The following is an 18,783-nucleotide window of genomic DNA, read 5'->3' on the forward strand; positions in this document are numbered from 1 at the left end:
TTTTGCTACCATTCTCCGATTCTTATATGTAACTGCAGAAATAAAATAATCCGTTATCATTTCGTCATGTTGGTTAGAATGTTTTGTAGAAAATTCTGTCCTAAAATTAACTATTAGTACAAAGACTCACATTTTAAAGCTAGATTGCAGAATTCTGTTAGGGTACAGCTAGTTATTTCGTTTTTAATTTTTCTGTTCTTTCAAAACTATCCTCTCTTCCCATCACTTTCTTTTTTCAGTAGGGACTAGTAAAGTCCCTTCAGGCAGCCAAAGATTTGAAAAACAAAGGTACCTATGAATCAATGCTTGGATGCCTTTAGAGATTAGCCTTTCTGCTTCAAAAGAGCTATTTGTCTGCTAAATTTTAAATTTTTGCTAATACAGAAGTGTCCCTTATTTCATCTCTGTCCAGTTTTGCTTCTACATTTTTCTTCCCTCTTCAGTACAGCCACCCTTTTCCATTTTCATGCTTTCTATTTATTAGGATGAGGAAGCAGAGTATCTGAAAGCCTATTTGTGTGTTAGAGGGAGAACAGTTGATATATCCACATATATGCACGAGGCTTTTAAAAGGCAGCTTATTTTATAGATGTATGCAATGGTTAGGGTAGCAGGTTATAAATTTGGAGACTCTGAGTTCTAGTCCTACTTTAGGTATAAAATCTTGGCAAGAAAACTGCAGGGACTAGTTCAGGCAGTCACTTGGAATCCACATAGACTCAAAGGCACAAAATAATCAGTTGTAATTTGCTTAATGTGTTTTTATACTCTGCCTTGCTTCTTCACTGAAGTGTGGCTTTTGAATCTATCCACATGCATACACGTACAACACACATGCAAGTGTGCTTAAGATAGATGAAGAATTTTGAAGACTGATTTCAGCTGGGGCTCCAGGTTGACTTTAGCTTTACAAAGTAGGCTAGACTAAAAAATAGATGCTGAATAAGTCAGGACTACTTTTATTGTAGCAATTACAATAACAAAATCTTGCAAGTCTGAATGTGCTGCCCCCCCAGTCTTTATCTTTGAGTGATATATTATTTTATTTTCGAATTATTTTCTTGACCTGGGCTCAAGTTCCATGTGTCTGACAGTTGCCTTGGTAGGGGCTATTTCTTGTATCCTTTGTGGTCATTTCTTCTGTTGTCTGCATTCAGATAGCCACTTACATGTGCTTTCCACATAGCCTTGACTCCTGCAGCACCCACGAACCAAAGAACCTGTCCTGAAAAATATGAGTTGAGTTGGACCTGTGCAGATCACGGTCCCGGAGGTGTCCTCTCCAAACCTGTCAATGAAGCACCCTAGATTATTTATATGGGAAATTTTGCATTGGGAGAAAGAAATCATCATTTCCAACCTAGAATAAATGAAGACCACTTTAGGACACCTTAGCAGGAAGTTGGGGATAAGAGCGACATAATGACATGAGGATCTGTCATTTTCAAGGTGGGGATGGTAGGCACTGAAAGGTTTGTTTGTAATGTTAGGTTGGTTGGCTGATTTTGGAGTGGGTGAGAGGGAATATTCTTGAATTCAAGCAGCTGCCTCTTCAAGAAACTATGGCACTTTCAACCAAATTGTAGCTTTAACTGTGGAACTAAGATTGCAGAATGGTTGAGTGTTATAGTTTTATCAAATGGAAATTTATAATAGTAGTAGTAGTAGTAGTAGTAGTAGTAGTAGTAGTAGTAGTAGTAATAAAAAGTTGGAAGGGACCTTGGAGGTCATCTAGTCCAGGAAGGGACTGGAGAGAGGTTGACAAGGGACGAGCTGTCTCTTTGCAACAATTAAGCGTGGATGCTACTGCATTTGCACTGAACCCTCGTCCCACCATATTTACGGTGCATCTGAATAAATCCTATCCACCAAATTACCGTTATGAAATTAGAATTTTTAAATATTGCAAATTTACCTGCATGAAATTTCCAGTAAAAGAATTAGCTCTAGGAATCTTACTTTTATGCATTTAAAGTATGATCCACTTTAAAACGGAAGTCACATAATAGTTTTTCTTCTTGTTCATTTCAGGGAATGCATTTTCTGTGTGACACCATCACAGAATGCTGGGATCATGACCCTGAAGCTAGACTTACAGCCCACTGTGTTGCAGAGCGATTCAACTTGATGGAGCAAACAGATTGTGATGACATTCTCAACAACAACAGCATCGACAACGAAGCAAACAAAATGGGTTGTTCAAGAGACGAGAACCAAAATAATGACAGGAACATCCAATGACTGAGAAATAAAAGCAGGACAGAACTACCAATAGGGCATGTCTTCCAAGAAATATATGCCCTATCATTTAGTCTCCTGGACAGATAAAAAATATGTAAGACCCATTTATATTAGATTATATTAAGGTTTCATTCAGCACAGAATATTTAATCATTTAATATTTTTAAAAAATGTACAATGAAATGCAACATGAGTCCAAGACTGAGTCACTCTGCTGATTTCACATCAGCAGAATGGAAAGTGGTACTATGTTGACTACTGCACTGGTAAACCCTGCTGTGTGAATAAAGACCACTCATGCTAAAGCAGATACATTAATACACAAGGCATTTGTTTTTGCATTTAAAACATTTTTCTTCTTAAATATTCATTCTTTAAGAAGGTCTAAATACTGACCCAGTCTATCGTCTTTCTAAAGAATACTTTTTTAAAGATGTTAACCGAGTAAAAGCTGAAGTTTCTTACTTTTTAAAAATCAAATTCTTATCACAGATTTTTTTTTAATAGTTTTAATACAGATTCAGATAATGCACAAAGCCAGATTACAACTTGCCTCTGGTTTAAATATGACATGTAAAAACAGCCATCACAACTTATATGCCATGATTTATGACTTACATATATGGGAACCATACCATTATGGGTTAAGGAGTGGTTTAAAAATCACTTCTTGGAATGTGTTAATTCAGGGGTGTCAAACTGGCAGCCCACAGGCCGGATGCGTCACGTGCAGGCCACACCCACCCTGGCTCCGCAAAGGCAAATATGCCGCGATACGTCATGTGACATGATCTGACTTTGACACCCTATGTTAACCCAGCGACTTTGCTGTGAACCATTCTGTTACATCATTTAAAGAAACTGTTAACTAATATGAATCCAAAATCTAAATCTGCTAGCTCAATCCTGAAGTAACTTGTTGTGAATTTTACTTAGAAACCATCTTTTCTCCATCACAGCCAGAATCCATATTTTAACTGAAGAAAATGTGAATCACTTGTTCTTTAATTCTTTTTCCCCCCTCTGTATCTAAGGAGCATAAACAGATAATCAATTTCAAGCCTGTGGACTTCTAAATAGGAGTTAGGACTTTTCAGCACAAACATCCTTCTCATCCAAGTTCCTTAGTTCTCCTTGTGAATTCAAGGCATTTTTGGACCAGTCCTGATACAAAGCTTGAATTACAATTGGATCCCATCATAAAACTCTACGTGCACAAGTTTCAGTTATTTACATATATGTGACTGTCTGCGATGCGTATGGTAACTGAAATGAAGTTCTATTGAAACTGGTGAAACTTATTTAGGATAAATTTGTTTAAAATCATAAACAGTCTGACACATTTTTCCCTTTTGATTGGCCCCTCTCATTGAAAGTTCACCTATTCCAGGAGTAGGCAACCTTGGCTCTTTTATAATTGGTGGACTTCAATTCCCAGAATTCCTGAGCTAGCATGGCTCAGCTTGGAAACCTCTCCCTTTTCCCTCAGCATGGCTGGCTCAGGAATTCTGGGAGTTGAAGTCCACGAGTCATAAAAGAGCCAAGGTTGCCTACCCTGACCTATTCCATTGTTACTCAGCAGAACCCTAAAGATCCTGAAAGCTGAGCGCTTGTTTACAGTATATCAGTGATGGTGAACCTTTTAGAGACTGAGTGCCCAAATTGCAACCCAAAACCCACTTATGCATTGTTGGGTGCCGGGTGGGTGTGGCCTATTGGGTGGGCGTGGCCCATTGGGTGGGCGTGGCTGCAGTGGTAACGGCAGACTGAGTGGGACTAAAAAGTTCAATCAATCAATTCCAACTTTGCAAGATCTTTTTTTTTTCAGCGAGAAGTTGAAATTGACTGATTGATTGAACTTTTTTTTTTTTTGCACATGGCAGCGGAGGCCTAAAGTGAAAAGGTTTTATAAAACCCAGCTGAAGGCCTAGGACTGGGTCGATGGCGCGTGTGCCCACAGAAAGGGCTCTGAGTGCTGCCTCTGGCACCCGTGCCATAGGTTCGCCACCACTGCAGTATATCGTTCAATTACCTAGAATCACCATAAACTGGCATGTGAGTTTTATAAGGGAGGAAGAAGAGAGATACTATCAGCAATTAAAAGCATTGGAAACTTAGCATCCACCCTCTGCAGCGCCAAGTACAATCAGCGGCGATTACTTCATTATTATTAAAACAGAGAAAACAAAATTTCCTTTTGATCATTTTATTTCCGTCCCTCCCCATTAATCACACATGGTATCATACACAACTCACAGTAAGGTTTCAGTGCATTTCACAACAAAAAGAAAAAAAAATACAAGGGAATATCAACCTGTATGCAGCTCATTCCTCTGAGTTCTTTTTAGCCTTTGTGGAACGTAAGCGTGGTTATTAAACCACACTTGGGTGGTTAAATATACTAATATGTCCCTGTGTATGGAAGAAAAATAAAAGCACTTGACAAACACACATACACATACATTTTCATGATGGAAGGGAGGGGCTGTTTTTTGTTGACTATGGTATATACACTGATTGGAAGACTACATCATAAGAAATAGAATAAGGCACAACTCTTAGAAAAATTAAGGTAGCTCATAGTAATAAGAATGAAAGCCATAAATCAGTACTATTCTTAATTGCCAGCAATTCTTGGACTTCAATAAAATATTGGTAATATAAAAGACAAGGGGTACATTTACCTGACCATGGGTTCCTGATATCAGATTGCATTTGGTTTTGTATGCACCCCCATAGCAAAAAAGCAAGCCTTTTCAGGTACTATAGAAAAATTAAAGGTACAGTCCTTCTACTTGATGGGCACATACAAATGCTTGACTTTGAACAGAGAAATTAAATTACTCGCCCGGACAGCTCAGAACATTAACTCTGTTTTGCAGATGTTAAGGAGAGAGAGGGGGGCAGAGAGATAAAGAAAGTAACTTTTTTTTTAAAAAAAAAAGTTGCATAATTCAAGTCTCAATCTTCTTTTATAAGGAGACTAAATATTTTCATGGTATTTACAGTGTGAAACAATTACAAACACCTCACTAAGGAAATGAGGCTGGGAAAAAAAATGGAAATTGGTCTGAATTTTACCCTCTGCCCCATCTTCCTCTTCCACGTCATTTTTTTACAGACAGGAGGGAAAAAACACCCCTTAATCAATTCTAATCTACACTACAATGTTTTAAATATGTTGTAGCTTACATGAATCCCCCATTATTCCACAGCTATGCACGCACTGCCTCCAAGAAACAGCTTTAAAAAGTAGTATCAAGTTCTCATCCAGGCATCTCATAACACTGATTCCAAGGTCAGATCTATGAAAAGTTCTCCTCTTCATAATTTTCAGCAAAGGTAATCCGAAGCAGCAAAAAGGTGGCTTCTCTTGACAGGAGCACTAAAGTAGTTCAGAAATGGGTGCAAACTGAACCCCAGATTTGAAAAACACTGTTTGGGTTTTATTCCGGATGTATATCCATTGGAGCAAAATAGCCTAGCCAATTCTCAATGCCTCTGCAGCTAAGTTGATTTTTTTGTTTTTTCAAAAAAGAAATCTTAGGCAGCTTTTGCAGAGTGTGCTTAAAAAGACAATGTCCAAATAAAATGTTGTGTGCCAAATAAGGTTGTAGGTTTTTAAATGAGGGAGTAGAAACATAGCTGGAAATGTCCTTTTACCTACCTTTTGATTTTCTACAACTTTAAAGTGCCCTAGAAGGTTTATTCTTTTTCTGCTTATTTAATTTTGTGCAATTGTATAAAAATCCAAAAGGACTCATAGTCAAGATACAGCATTTTGGAAGTTGTACAGATTAGACAAAAGAGAAGAATTATTATTATGAAGAAATGCATCTAGTTAGTGTCCACTTCATGATTTTGTACTGCAGGCATCCTTTTCCAGAGAGGATTATAATAAATCCAGCCATCTCCCTGCAAAGAGAGAACAGACTGAATGCTTGAATGGTTTCCACATTAGCCCAACAGCAAACACACGTTGCCCTAAACATCAAATAGTCTGTAGCTTTGTATATCATTAACTCATAAGATCCCAAACTATAATTTGATTATTCCCACTCACTGTAGCTGAAAGTCACAGCAGACCAAGCTTGGACATTGTAGGCCAGGGATCTCCAACCTTGGCAACTGTATGACTTTTGGACTTCAACTTCCAGATGCTGGCTGAGGAATTCTGGGAGTTGAAGTCCACGAGTCGTAAAGTTGCCAAGGTTGGAGACCACTGTTGTAGGCCATTGTGGATAGTTTAAAACTTAAAAGGGAAGAGTGCCCTCTGGTGGACATGAAAGTACATAGAAAAAAAGCAGTTATGCAAGCCCAGAACACTGAGACCCATTCTCACATGGAAAAAACTATGGGTTGCATTCTAGCTAAAAGAGATAATAGGTTATCTGTACCTTAAAAGCACAATCTATAGTCTGGTGCCAGTTTTGAGACATTTTCCTAGTACATTACACTTATGTTAATGATCTGGACTTGTGTTGTAAGTCAGCATAGCTGCCTTGCTAAATCCCATTCTAGCCATGAGCTCATCTTAGCTACTGCCCATCTCCATCAGCAATCCAAGGAATAAATGTGAAAGAAAGTAGACAGATCAAGTATATTTACAATCCGAGATCAGACAGCAGTTTTACAATAAAAATAGAAGGCAAGAACATTTTGTTAATTTAATATCTGACAAAGAATTATGTCAGTAACTGGGATGTATTTTAAGTAGTTCATGCTATATGCACACAGAAAGTAGATAAAATTTAGCAACTTGGCTTTTAACTTCCTCCCCTTATCTAGGCAATATATACTTATTTTATCCTTTTCCCTGAGGTGTATAATCAATTTGAATGCCTACAGAACCAATGCTGAAGTAAACAAGCCAGACTGACCAAAACCTCCCCTATGAATGCTTATCACTTATTCTGCATTCTGCATTGCTTAAACCTCATCCCCAGATACTATGCCCAGTTCTAGAACCACAATAGGAAAAATGCAGGGAAGGGCTACTACGAGAATGACCAGGTGTGTGAAATCTGGACCTTACCAGAGTCTAAGAAAAATGGGCATGATAAGCTTTGGGGTAAAAGGGGCAGATGAGGTGGTCACATTTCACTACCTGAAGAGCTATTGCTTGGAGGAAAGCCAGGACTCCTTCTCTAATGTCTAGAGTGGGATAATAGTCTTAAATTACAACAAGGCAGATTTCAGCTCAGCAGGAGCCAGAAAAGCAAACAAAGAAACATTTACTATAAGCTTCCCTCTGAAGTATGTGCCCAACCATCGCTCAGCACAAGCCTTAAAAACGGGTCCCTGTACCGGACAGAGGATTGTTGCTGGAACTGCCCCTTCCTTTCAACTCTATGATTCTACAAAGAAGCCGAGCCAAAGTGACCATTTCAAAACTTGTAAAACAGACAGAAAAAGTGTGAATCTGTATTGGGGCTAGGAAAGATATATTGGGGAGGGAGGAATAGAAGCAGAACAAAAGAGAGCAGCGCTTGCAACCCTCTCAGTGCCATCGTATCTCTTCTCAGCTTCCTTTGCACATGCAAAGATGTCCAAAGCAGAGAGAGAGAAAAAAGCGTAAGGGGACCTGAAGTATCTGGAGAAGCCCACCAGGCACTGGCTGAGGGGTTTCCATCTTGTATCTATGGAAGAAGGAACTTATCTTGCATTGTTACTTCTGTTTAGATGCAGACTGTGCAATGCCAAGAAACAAAAACAGGCAGGAGAAAATGCCCTCCTGGAAAGATACCCTCATATCTGCTGCAGGCCTTGAAACTCACACAGAGGAGCCAGCAGTTGAGGCCTCAATGGTGTTTCAAAGCTAAGCATGCAGCAATGGTCCTATTTGGGGTTTGAAGGTTCACCTTTCTGCTCTTCTGTTTAAGTTTCATTACTTACATCCTTAACGAAGTATTTTGTCTGCCACGGGGTGCCTGTCTCCATCCGGAGCCTCTCCTCATTTCTCTGTTGTTCTTCAAGGACTTTCTTATGCTCTGTGGCCTTTTCAATGTCCCCTTGCCTCAAGGACTCTGTCACGTGTTGCCACAGTTTCCTGAATTTGACAGGGAGGAAGGGAATTCAAGCTGAAGCTATTGCAACCTTTATTAAAGGCAAGACCAGGAGTATAACCACAATAGATGTAAAATGGTAGCATGAGGGCAGAAAGACTATTTACTGAATACTCCAGGAACCTGCTCTTACTGTCCTTCAGGTGCTGGGCTCATGAATTTATTTGAACAACAACAAAAAAAAACCCCTCCATGACAGTTCTCAAATATTGCATGATTGGTAGGCTGAAAATAAGTGCTTCTTTCCAACAGCTGCCCAGATCTGCTTTGCCCCTCAACTGGGTCCTGGAAGTGCACTCGCTAACTAAAGCAGTTTTTCTTATCCCTTGGTTAAAACTATGGGTTATGTTCCCTTCCCTTCCCACTATCACCCCTTTAAATTTTCCTCAGCCCTTTCCCATTCTCATTCCCATAATTCACTTATAATCATCCCATTGGGGGGAGGGGGGGAGAAGGCTGGTATTATCACCTTCTTCATCCAAACACTTTGTTGTCTAAAAATAGAGCCTCTAAACCAGAATGAATACTTGTTTCATCCTTTGTTTTTTTTGCTAACAATTCCCCTGATCTTACAAATATCCCCCTCAGGCCTATTTCAGCTCAAACAATCATTATAAGGCAAAGGATTAGAATAATGTTTCTCAACTTTAGCAACTTTAAGGCATGCCAGCTGGGGAGGTTGAGAAACACTGGATTATAAGGTCACCTTTTAAAATTCTATCCAACTAACACCTGAAATCTCACAGTAGCACTAAACAAGCAGCCCATCTGTAATTTCTTCCAGTGTTCTCATGCAACGTCCAAGATACTATGTCCCCCCCCACCCAAAATGAGGAATTTAGCATTGTATTTCAAGATCACCACAAAGCCCCATCCCACCACATTCAGACGGTAATTGGTATAACTGGGGGACCACATGTGATATCTGTATCTGTGGTTAGTTTTCCAATTAAGAGAATGGATGATTCCTCCCTGATTTATGTAAAGAGACACTGAAAGACACAAGGAAATGCCCAACTATTGGTTATATTTCAGTGTGCCCTAGAATGAAACTATCGCCCACTTAAAGAGTTAAGACATCCCTACATTTCCTATATGATATGTCTCCCTGAAAAAAAAAGATTGGAAAACTCAATATTTAACAACTGGGCACACTTGATAAAGAGGAGTAAATTATTGCCATTATACTCAAGTTAGATACAACTGGAAACAAGACTGTGAATGAACAAGTTGCACTGATGAACAATCTAGGACAGGGGTAGACAGCTTTTCCTTGGTGAGGGGCTGCATCCTGCTCCTCCAACCAATTAAGACACTGGAAGGTGATATCACCAGAAAAATAGTAACATCCCAGCAAGGGACAGAACCAATTTTCCAGCCCATTTGGAAGGTATGATTAGGTTTTTACATTCATGAATGGAAACGAAATGCCTCTTGACAATATATTATTTCCAGTTTTATTCTTTAAAAACAGCTAAGGTCGATCCCTCCTCCCAGATCCAATAGCCTAAAATTGAATGTGTGTCTGAGGAGGACCACATGCCACTTGCGGGCCATAATTTGACTGCTGTAATAGACATACAAAACACACGTACAAAAGCTGGATTGTCAAATAATGATCTTCAGTTGAAAATGAGAGGAATCGTCTAGTCCAGGGGTAGGCAACCTTGGCTCTTTTATGACTCGTGGACTTCAACTCCCAGAATTCCTGAGCCAGCTATGCTGGCTCAGGAATTCTGGGAGTTGAAGTCCACGAGTCATAAAAGAGCCAAGGTTGCCTACCCCTGGTCTAGTCTGAACTACATACTGCACGCATTTAAAGGTTGTATTCTATTAAGAGAGAATTTTGAAAACATACAATTTTTTCCTCACCTGGACTCGAATGGCCCTTGCTTCTCTATGGGCCGCACCCTTTTCCGTGTCACAGACAACTTTGACAAATCCATACATTTAGTTTCTCCGTTACTGTAAGTGAACTCAAGGATACTATTCCATTCACCTTGTACTTTACAAACCACTGTGTTAGTAGCGTTCTGCTTCACCTCACCCGTGACCCTGAAAGCAGCAGAAAAAAAAGATGTGATAAAAGATAACCATCAGATGAAAATAATCTATTGCTCAAATATGGAAACAAGAAGTAATGCAGAACTTGGGACAGTTAAAAATGGCCACCTGCCTGCAATCTTATTTACATCCCTATTAAAAAAACAACAACCTGCATTTTCAATGCTAATGAAAACTCTTCACTTTTTACATTCTCTTCATTAATCTTCATGTGAAATGAATAAAATTGTTTTTTAGTATTAATAATCACCCAATACAGGATAATAAATATATTGCTAAAAAGCATGTGGTATATATCAAGTAATATTAAAAGTACAATGAATAAAATAACAATATATCTTTGCCCAATTTAATATACCATTAAAACAATATTTTTTGCTTACACTATAGAGTTTAGCTGAGACTATGAATGCCTCTTTAGGAGAGATATTATACTCAATATACATTCTAATAGGCAGTAAATTTGGAATGGATAAAAAGCTGCAGGTTTTTCTGATACACTGATCAGGGAAATCTATCTTGCTTTTCCACCTACAGTATCAATCAATTAAATTCATTTTATATATTGTTCTGCAGAAAGTTTTAAACCGATACCGTTCAAATAATACAATTAATTAGTAGAAACAATTACAAATAATACTACCACAGCCAGAAATAAATCACAACATTTATTTAAGCAAAGAAGCCATTCATGTTGCAGAATTTCGGCCATTAGCAATATATTCCCTATGAAATGTACAGTGAATATAAAATTCCTGAGAAAGTTCTGAAAAACACCACTCCTTGTTACAGCAGTATTTAAAAGAACACTTTTTCTGTCCTTTTTCTCTAAGGACAGACAAAATAGCTGAAAAAAATTAGCCAAAGTCTTATGGAAAATGTGAGCTACACATACAGATACTTCCAAATACTGCTGTGCAACAATGCTATAATATTTTTCTTTCTTGCGAAAGGTCTAATTTCAATAAACGTATTCTGGGTATGGACCATCCCAGTGTCCTCTAGAATGTTCTGTTTTTTCCCCAAAGTGTAATCCTAGCACTGTAGAATGACTTAGGACCAGACTACATCCAGAACACCAGACACCAATCCCCTTCTAAAAGACAGATTTCTGGAGAATCACAGTCACTGGAATAGTGATTTGATTTGCGTAGCTCAATAATAAACATTTTCTAGATTTTGAATGAACAGATCAAGTACTTGGTTTTATTTCTTATTTAATCTAATTCTACGCTGCTTCCCATCCAATGGCAACTACGAGTATTAAACTGAAAAAACTATAAAGTATTCAAAATTCACAAAGGAAGAAAGAAAAGTACACGTTTAAAAAGCACATCCAGTATTCATACAGGAAAGAGAAGAGTCTTCAAAGGCTGCCTAAAAGATTTATAGATAGTTCACGCTTAGTGACCACAACTGGGACAGACAACGCGGTTGCTAACTGCCTCAGTTGCTAAGTGGAAAATTACGTGATCACAACAGGCTTACAATTTCACCTCTCCTTCGGTCACTAAGTGAAACATCACATGACTGTAATTTGTGAATTTACTTCCGCCTTCTCTGTTAGCACTGCTTGTCACGAATCTGTTGTGAAATACACAAAAGGCCATGCCACGGGATGCTAAGATGGTTGTAAATATAAGCACCGGTTGCAAAGCTAATTTTTTACACCATCGTTAGCTTCCAACAGTCACTAAATGAGGCAGTCAGTAAGTGAGGACTAAGTGCAGGGGTGTCAAACTGGCGGCCCACGGGCCGGATGGGTCATGTGCAGGCCACGCCCACCCCAGCTCCGCAAAGGCAAAAAAACATCGCGATACATCACGAGATGCGATCGAGTTTGACACCCATGACTAAGTGCATTACTAGACCCTTCCCAGTTTTCAGGGGCTGGGGAAAACGTTCTCAGGTGCAAGCATCGCTACCGAGAAGAACTGCCTTTTATTGCAGGTAAACCTCTGACGAGTGCAGCAATAGTCCGATCTGTCACAATAAGACTTGGGCAGGGGTAGGCAACCTTGGCTCTTTTATGACTCGTGGACTTCAACTCCCAGAATTCCTGAGCCAGCATGGCTCATCTTGGAAACGCTCCCTTTCCCCTCAGCATGGCTGGCTCAGGAATTCTGGAAGTAGAAGTCCACGAGTCATAAAAGAGCCAAGGTTGCCTACCCCTGGTCTTGGGAAACCTGGACTCGGGCTTGGTAGCCAATTGGCTACCAGAAAGTCAGATTCTGAAAACTGCAGAATGTAGCTTGGGATATCTATAGTATTCTCAGATTAAGACCTGGAAGACCATTTCCAAATGTTTCTAAAACCACTGAAACCAGTTACGGGTAGCCCTCAACTTACTATCACAACTGAACCTCCAAATTTATGTTGCTAAATGAGACATTTGTTAAGTGAGTTTTGCCCCATTTTTGCAACCTTTTTTGCCGCAGCTGTTAAGTTAATAAAAATGTTGTAAAAGTTAATAAAGTGAACCCGGTTTACCCATTGACCTTGCTTGTCAGAAGTTTGCAAAGCTTGGTCACGTGATCCTGGGACACGGCAACCCTCATAAATATGAGTCAGTGGCCAAATATCTGAAATTTGATCACCTGCAATGGTCGTAAGTGTGAAAAACGGTCATAGGTTCCTTTTTTTCAGTGCCGTTGTAACTTCAAACAGTTACTAAACGAATTGTTGTAAGTCGAGGAATACCTGTATTATTTTTTGGATGAACATGCACCAGATGATACATTAAGGTTCTTCAAATAAGGCTGAAGAAACCATTATTCCTCTTTTTTAAAAAAAAAAAAGTGGGAAAAAGGTAAGAAAACACCTATCCAGTCATATTGTTTGGCACTTCTAGTCTTAGAGTCAAGCTAAGTAAAGGCATTTATTGGATGTTTTTACTTGGAACATAATTCTGACAAAATTTGTAGAATTTTGCTAACGCCATTAAAGGTTACTTTGGAATCAAATTTAAAAGCATTTTACAAAAATGATTTGACTTCTTTCAATGCATTTTCCAAGTCTCTAGCATAAACAGAAAGATGAATTGAGACATAAGTACTTTAATTTCTAGTATCTCATTTCAAGAGGACTTCAGAAACACACACAATCCATTTACAATATTGCATAGCACTACAATTAAAAACAAAAACAAAAAAACAAAGTCCTGCCGAGGGAAATACTTGCCGGTGAAGTTTGCCACCATAGAAAGGCTTGGTATGAAACGTAATACTTGCAGAATATCCAGTTTTTGCACAATTAACACTGACTTTCCCTCCCAGTTCTACCCAGGGGACTGTCAAAATTGATCGAGCATATGCACAAGGCAAGGAGAATGTGTATTCCTCTCCAAGTTCCAGAAGACTCAAAGTACCTGTCAGGGAGGAAAGAATAACTATGAAATCCACATTAACTAAACACAGCTCATGTCTTCCGTGCTCACATCACAGGATTTGCAGAGGTCTACACTGGATCTCTAGGCATACCTTGCATTTTGGTATCATTTTCATTCTATATTACCAGTCAGTTTTGCAAATACAGTATAACTTAAATGATAGCAAACAAAAATAATCTTTTTTTTTTTTAGTACTAAATGAACTCGACTTGGGGGAAACATATTCATTGTAAAGAGAGAAAACAGGATCTGGGCAGTTTACCCAACAGGAATTAATTAATCCGTTCAGGTTTAATCGGGTTTTTCAAACTGAATTCCACAGAACTTTAGGGTTCTGTGAGGACTTGAATAGATTCCATGGGATTAAGAAAAAAATATGAAAAAGTTTAGTCCCCTATGGGGGAGGGTTCCCCCCCCCCAATTTAATCACTAAAATGCAGAAGAAAAAGTGGAGCTTGTCACCCGCTTTTCAGAAGGCCTGCGCCCTCTGGACCAGGGGTTTGGAGAAATAAGTTTGAAAGCCCCAAAGTGAGGGCTGATGCCATCAAGTAGAGTTGCACAGCAAACCCCACAATCCTCTTAGCCAGGGGTGGGCAATTAATTTTCCCAAGAGGCCACATGGGAAACTGGGACTGTTGTGGAGGGCCAAACCAATAGGGCTGCCGTGGCCACTGCTGTGGGTCAAACAGAGACAGCTAAAGGATCGGATGTGGCCCATAGGCCATCACAGGCCGGATGTGGTCCGTGGGCCATAGAATGCCCAGGTCTGCTCTTAGCCATTATGGCAAATGGTTCTGCTGGGTTAGCATTATTAGCTCTGTAGTCCAGTACACCTGGGGAATATCTTGCTTTTTGTGCATTGATTTCTATATTCCCATTCCCCTAAATTCATGCTATTCTGAGGTGATAATAAAGGCAGGACTTAAAAAAATCTAATTAAAAACAAAAACCAAAACTGATAAATATTGCCACATAGCTTCATATTACAAACATGAGATGTGGAGCAAAACTGGCATTTTTCACTGCTACTCCTGGGCTGGATATGCATTACCCATTTATAGGTAATATTACAGATTCAGCAAAAGGGTTTATGGACCTAAGACGTGGCATAAATGGGAATGCACAAGCAGAAGAAAAACTGAAAAATAAACTGGATGAAACACAACACATCGCCCGATTGGGAAACAAAGTTCACATGTGGAAATTAGGAAACCTGTGAAGACTGAAGCCACATTAATTATCTCTTCAATCTTGAAACCTAAAAGCCATCTTGCTTCTTAAAAAAAAAAAACTATATTCCAGCGGTATTACAAAGTTTGTTATAACTCTCAAAACATTTCTCCTTGCTCCTTTGTGATTTAGAGAAGCCTTTATTACAATTAATTAGCAGAGCAATTGTCTTTGTCTGCACTTATAAGGCACTTCATATTTCATTTTTTTTAAAAATCTGGTTTTTCCCAGACAAGAGCAAAATGCATTGTTCGGCAGGATCCGGCATTGATTTATCATAGCAAGCCCTCCCATGAGATCATAGTGGAGAATATGGCAAAATACAGACTGGACGATATTAGCGTTAGTTGGATTCAGAACAATCATATCCATATAAAAAATATATCAAGGGCATCATGTCAAGATGGAATGATTACAAGTAGTTCTCATTTAACAGAATGAGACCTGCAACTCTGTTGTTAAGTTCAATGATCACTAAGCAAAACTGCCCCCGTGCTTATAATCCTTCTTCAGTTTTCCTTTGGTTTTGGGACCTGTGAAGGTCAAAAATGCAAGAATTGATCGTTTAATTGCTGTCGTAGCTATGGAAGGTCACTAAAAGAGTTATTTTATACTGAGTTCTATTCTAGGCCCTGATGTGTATAAACAACTTGCAGGAGAAATTAGTAAATAGAAAAAAAAATTCTCTTGAGATAAAAATGAGGAGGGATAGCAAAGAGGGCAGTATCAAGATTCAGAAGGGCTTTGATAAACCAGAACAAAGAGAAAATCCAGGAAGGTGAATTTCAACACAGATAACACAGTCTTTCATATGGAAAGGAAAAAATGAAAGGTGAGTTCAGGAAATGGTGGATCACAGGCAAGCAATAGTGTGATACAGCTGCAAAAGAAGCAAGTTCAGTCCTAAACTGCATCAACAGAAGGATTTAATCAAGAGAGGATATCGTATCTCTATTCTACATTGGTAAAAGCACATCTGGAACGTCAAGTTTAGTTCTTGGTGCTGCATCTTAAGAATTGACATTGCCAAACCTTCAAGGTGTGCCCAGGGGATTGCAACCAAGATGATAAGGAGCCTGGAAGGAAAAGCTTATGATGTGGAGGTGTTGTATGTGTTTATTCTGGAGAAGGGAAGACTGTGGGGAGACATAATAGTTGTATTCAAGTACATGAAGTGCTATCATATAAAACAGGGGTCCCCAATCCCTGGTCCACGGACCGGTACCGTCCCCCCCTCTCAATGGTTTTCTAAGCACTTCCTCAACGTGCTGGGTCTTTGGTTTGGTTTGGTGGAAGGCTGACTTTAGGACTGTCTCTTTTCCCTCCCACTTTCTTAGAAGCAGAAAGTCACTGGTCTAATCTAATGCAATGTTATAATAATAGAAATAAAGTGCATTATTTATTTGTTTGTTTATTTAGAAAATTTGGAATAAATATAATGCCTCCCCCCCTTTCCCCCCCTCCCAGTCCCTGGAAAAATTGTCTTCCGTAAAACCAGTCCCTGGTGCCCAAAAGGTTGGGGACTTCTGATATAAAAGACATTGTAGATTTGTTCAGGGGCCTTTCAGGCAGATAGAAAAGGAATAATGGGTATAAATTACATAGCAACAGATTACAACTGGACATCAGGAAGAACTTCCTAGGGATAGGAGTTACTAAACAACAAACTGCCTTAGAAATGGCATGTCAGGTCCCTGTCGGAACGCTGTCGTTCCGAGGGGAGGGGGGATTTAAATTGGGGAGTAGAGAATTTGTTGCTTTGCTTTGATGTATCTGCATGGGAATTTGGGAGAGGGGGAGATGGGCCATCAGACTTGTTAGACCAGAGGTCCCCAACCTTTTGGGCACCGGGGACCAATGCCGTGGAGAAAGGTTTTTCCACGGACCAGAGGGGGCGTGGTTTTGAATACTGCCTGCATCCCGAGGATGGACTTTGCTTGTTTGTACGACCCGCTTGTTGGTAGGCTGCAGACCGGTGCCGGTCCACGGACCGGGGGTTGGTGACCCGTGTTAGACAACTTGTTATCACCTTGGCTCAGAGTTCTCATAACACCTTCACACCAGCGGATTGGCTGCTGATGGACTGGGGCATTGGGGTGGGGTTTGCATATTGGGGAATTTAGCTTAATGGTTTAAGCGGAAACTTCAGGTTCTGCCTGACTGCCTTGCAATCACTTTCTCTCAGTAAAAGTTTCCTTTGAAATAATGTTCGTTTCAAGAGTCATGCTTTCCTGGGTAGACAGCCGAGGCAGAACCTTACATGGCGATCTTCTTTTCACTTTAAATATTTAACTACTAGCTGCATGGCCATTTGTTAGGGATGCTATAGTTCAGGGGTAGGCAACCTTGGCTCTTTATGACTCGTGGACTTCAACTCCCAGAATTCCTGAGCCAGCATGGCTGGCTCAGGAATTCTGGGAGTTGAAGTCCACAAGTCATAAAAGAGCCAAGGTTGCCTACCCCTGCTATAGTGTTATTTCCACACCAGGCACAGACCACAGTGGAGTATCTCCTAGGTCTCTTTCCAACTTCCATATAGGTAGTCCTCGACGTACAACCATTTTTTAGTGACCGAAATTACAACACTTAAAATGTGACTTTTATGACCAGTTTTCACACTTACAACCGTTGCAGCATACCCAGGATCAAGTGATCAATAGTTGGATGCTTGGCAACCGACATGTATTTGTGACAGTTGCACTGTCCCAGGGTCAGGTGTTCACCCTCTGTAACCTACCCAGCTGGCTTCCAGCAAGCAAAGTCAATGGGGGAAGCCAGATTCACTTAATGACCGCACGATTCACTTAACAACCGCAGTGATTTCTTTAACTGTGGCCAAAAGGTGGTAAAACGGGACAACTTTCCTGCTTAGCAGCAGAAATTTTGGGCTCAGTTGTGATCGTAAGTCAAGGACTACCAATAATTACCAGCCTGTTATCTTAACACTTTAGGAAGTCGTGAGATGGGAGCAGGCTGCGGTCAAAGGATTAGCAATACATCATAGCTTGACGCATAATAACATTCTTTCTAAAATGCAACTGTCCAGAGCTGTAGATCGCAACTGTTCAAAGAGTGTAAGGAGCACCACAACATCTCCCGCTTACCTTCACCAATCATGGTTACTCCTATTGACATGCCTAGGAATTTACTTTTTGTCCAAACGTGGGCGTTAACACACATCTTTCTCTCCACACATTCAGCATAGAACCCTGAGACCGGAGGATGATGAGACACTTGTTCTGCAACAAATCGGATGGTGTACGAGTCGGACTCTTCTTGAGCCTGGCTCTCTTCTGAAACAGGCACTTGCTCAGAGGCAGAATGAGAGGAAGAGTTACTATTAGTGCCATTCAGTACATCGCTCTTCATTGTCTTCCACGAACAGTGAAAGGTTTCTCCAATGATTGGATTGTACGGTTTTTTGGCAATTGCCCCTTTGCGTCCTTCGTGAAAGGAAGTGAGATAATACTCAACAAAACGGATCATCCTCTCCTCGGGACTTGTGCCATTGGAAATGGAAATGAACAGATCTGGATGGGACAAGAAATCGGCATACATTTCCAATAAAGAGCGCTTCTCTAAAATAAAAGTGGGAAGAACCACCTACAATAAAAGAAAACGATATTACAGAAACATACATAACGACTTTCTGATTTTCTTCTCTTTTTTTTTTTTTTGAGCACCAACAAGGGGAGGAAAAAGCTTTAGTGGAAGGCACAATGGCATATATGACAGATGTACATTTGCGGCTTTTAGTGTTTGATATTTTCTCATTCACAGTGCTTTGATGCTTCC

At 39.8% G+C, this 18,783-nt stretch overlaps 2 protein-coding genes across 2 annotated transcripts in view; one reads left to right on the forward strand and one right to left on the reverse strand.

Annotated features, from left to right (window-relative positions):
• Positions 1-2,548, forward strand: part of LOC107290268 (TGF-beta receptor type-2) — a 60,321-nt gene extending 57,773 nt beyond the window's left edge. The window contains exon 7 of the mRNA XM_015819133.1: positions 2,032-2,548. Coding sequence (XP_015674619.1) covers positions 2,032-2,241 — 210 coding nt within the window. The 3' untranslated portion in view covers positions 2,242-2,548. The remainder of the gene's footprint in view (positions 1-2,031) is intronic.
• A 1,874-nt stretch (positions 2,549-4,422) lies between these two features.
• OSBPL11 (oxysterol binding protein like 11) overlaps positions 4,423-18,783 on the reverse strand; it is a 51,383-nt gene continuing 37,022 nt past the window's right edge. Inside the window, exons 9-13 of the mRNA XM_015819134.1 lie at positions 18,093-18,591; positions 13,551-13,737; positions 10,179-10,361; positions 8,137-8,290; positions 4,423-6,156 (exon numbers count right to left, since the gene is read on the reverse strand). Coding sequence (XP_015674620.1) covers positions 6,079-6,156; positions 8,137-8,290; positions 10,179-10,361; positions 13,551-13,737; positions 18,093-18,591 — 1,101 coding nt within the window. The 3' untranslated portion in view covers positions 4,423-6,078. The remainder of the gene's footprint in view (positions 6,157-8,136; positions 8,291-10,178; positions 10,362-13,550; positions 13,738-18,092; positions 18,592-18,783) is intronic.

This window comes from Protobothrops mucrosquamatus, unplaced genomic scaffold (genome assembly GCF_001527695.2).
Source record: "Protobothrops mucrosquamatus isolate PMUCROS unplaced genomic scaffold, P.Mucros_1.0 scaffold863, whole genome shotgun sequence".
In the NCBI taxonomy this organism is placed as follows: Eukaryota; Metazoa; Chordata; class Lepidosauria; order Squamata; family Viperidae; genus Protobothrops; species Protobothrops mucrosquamatus.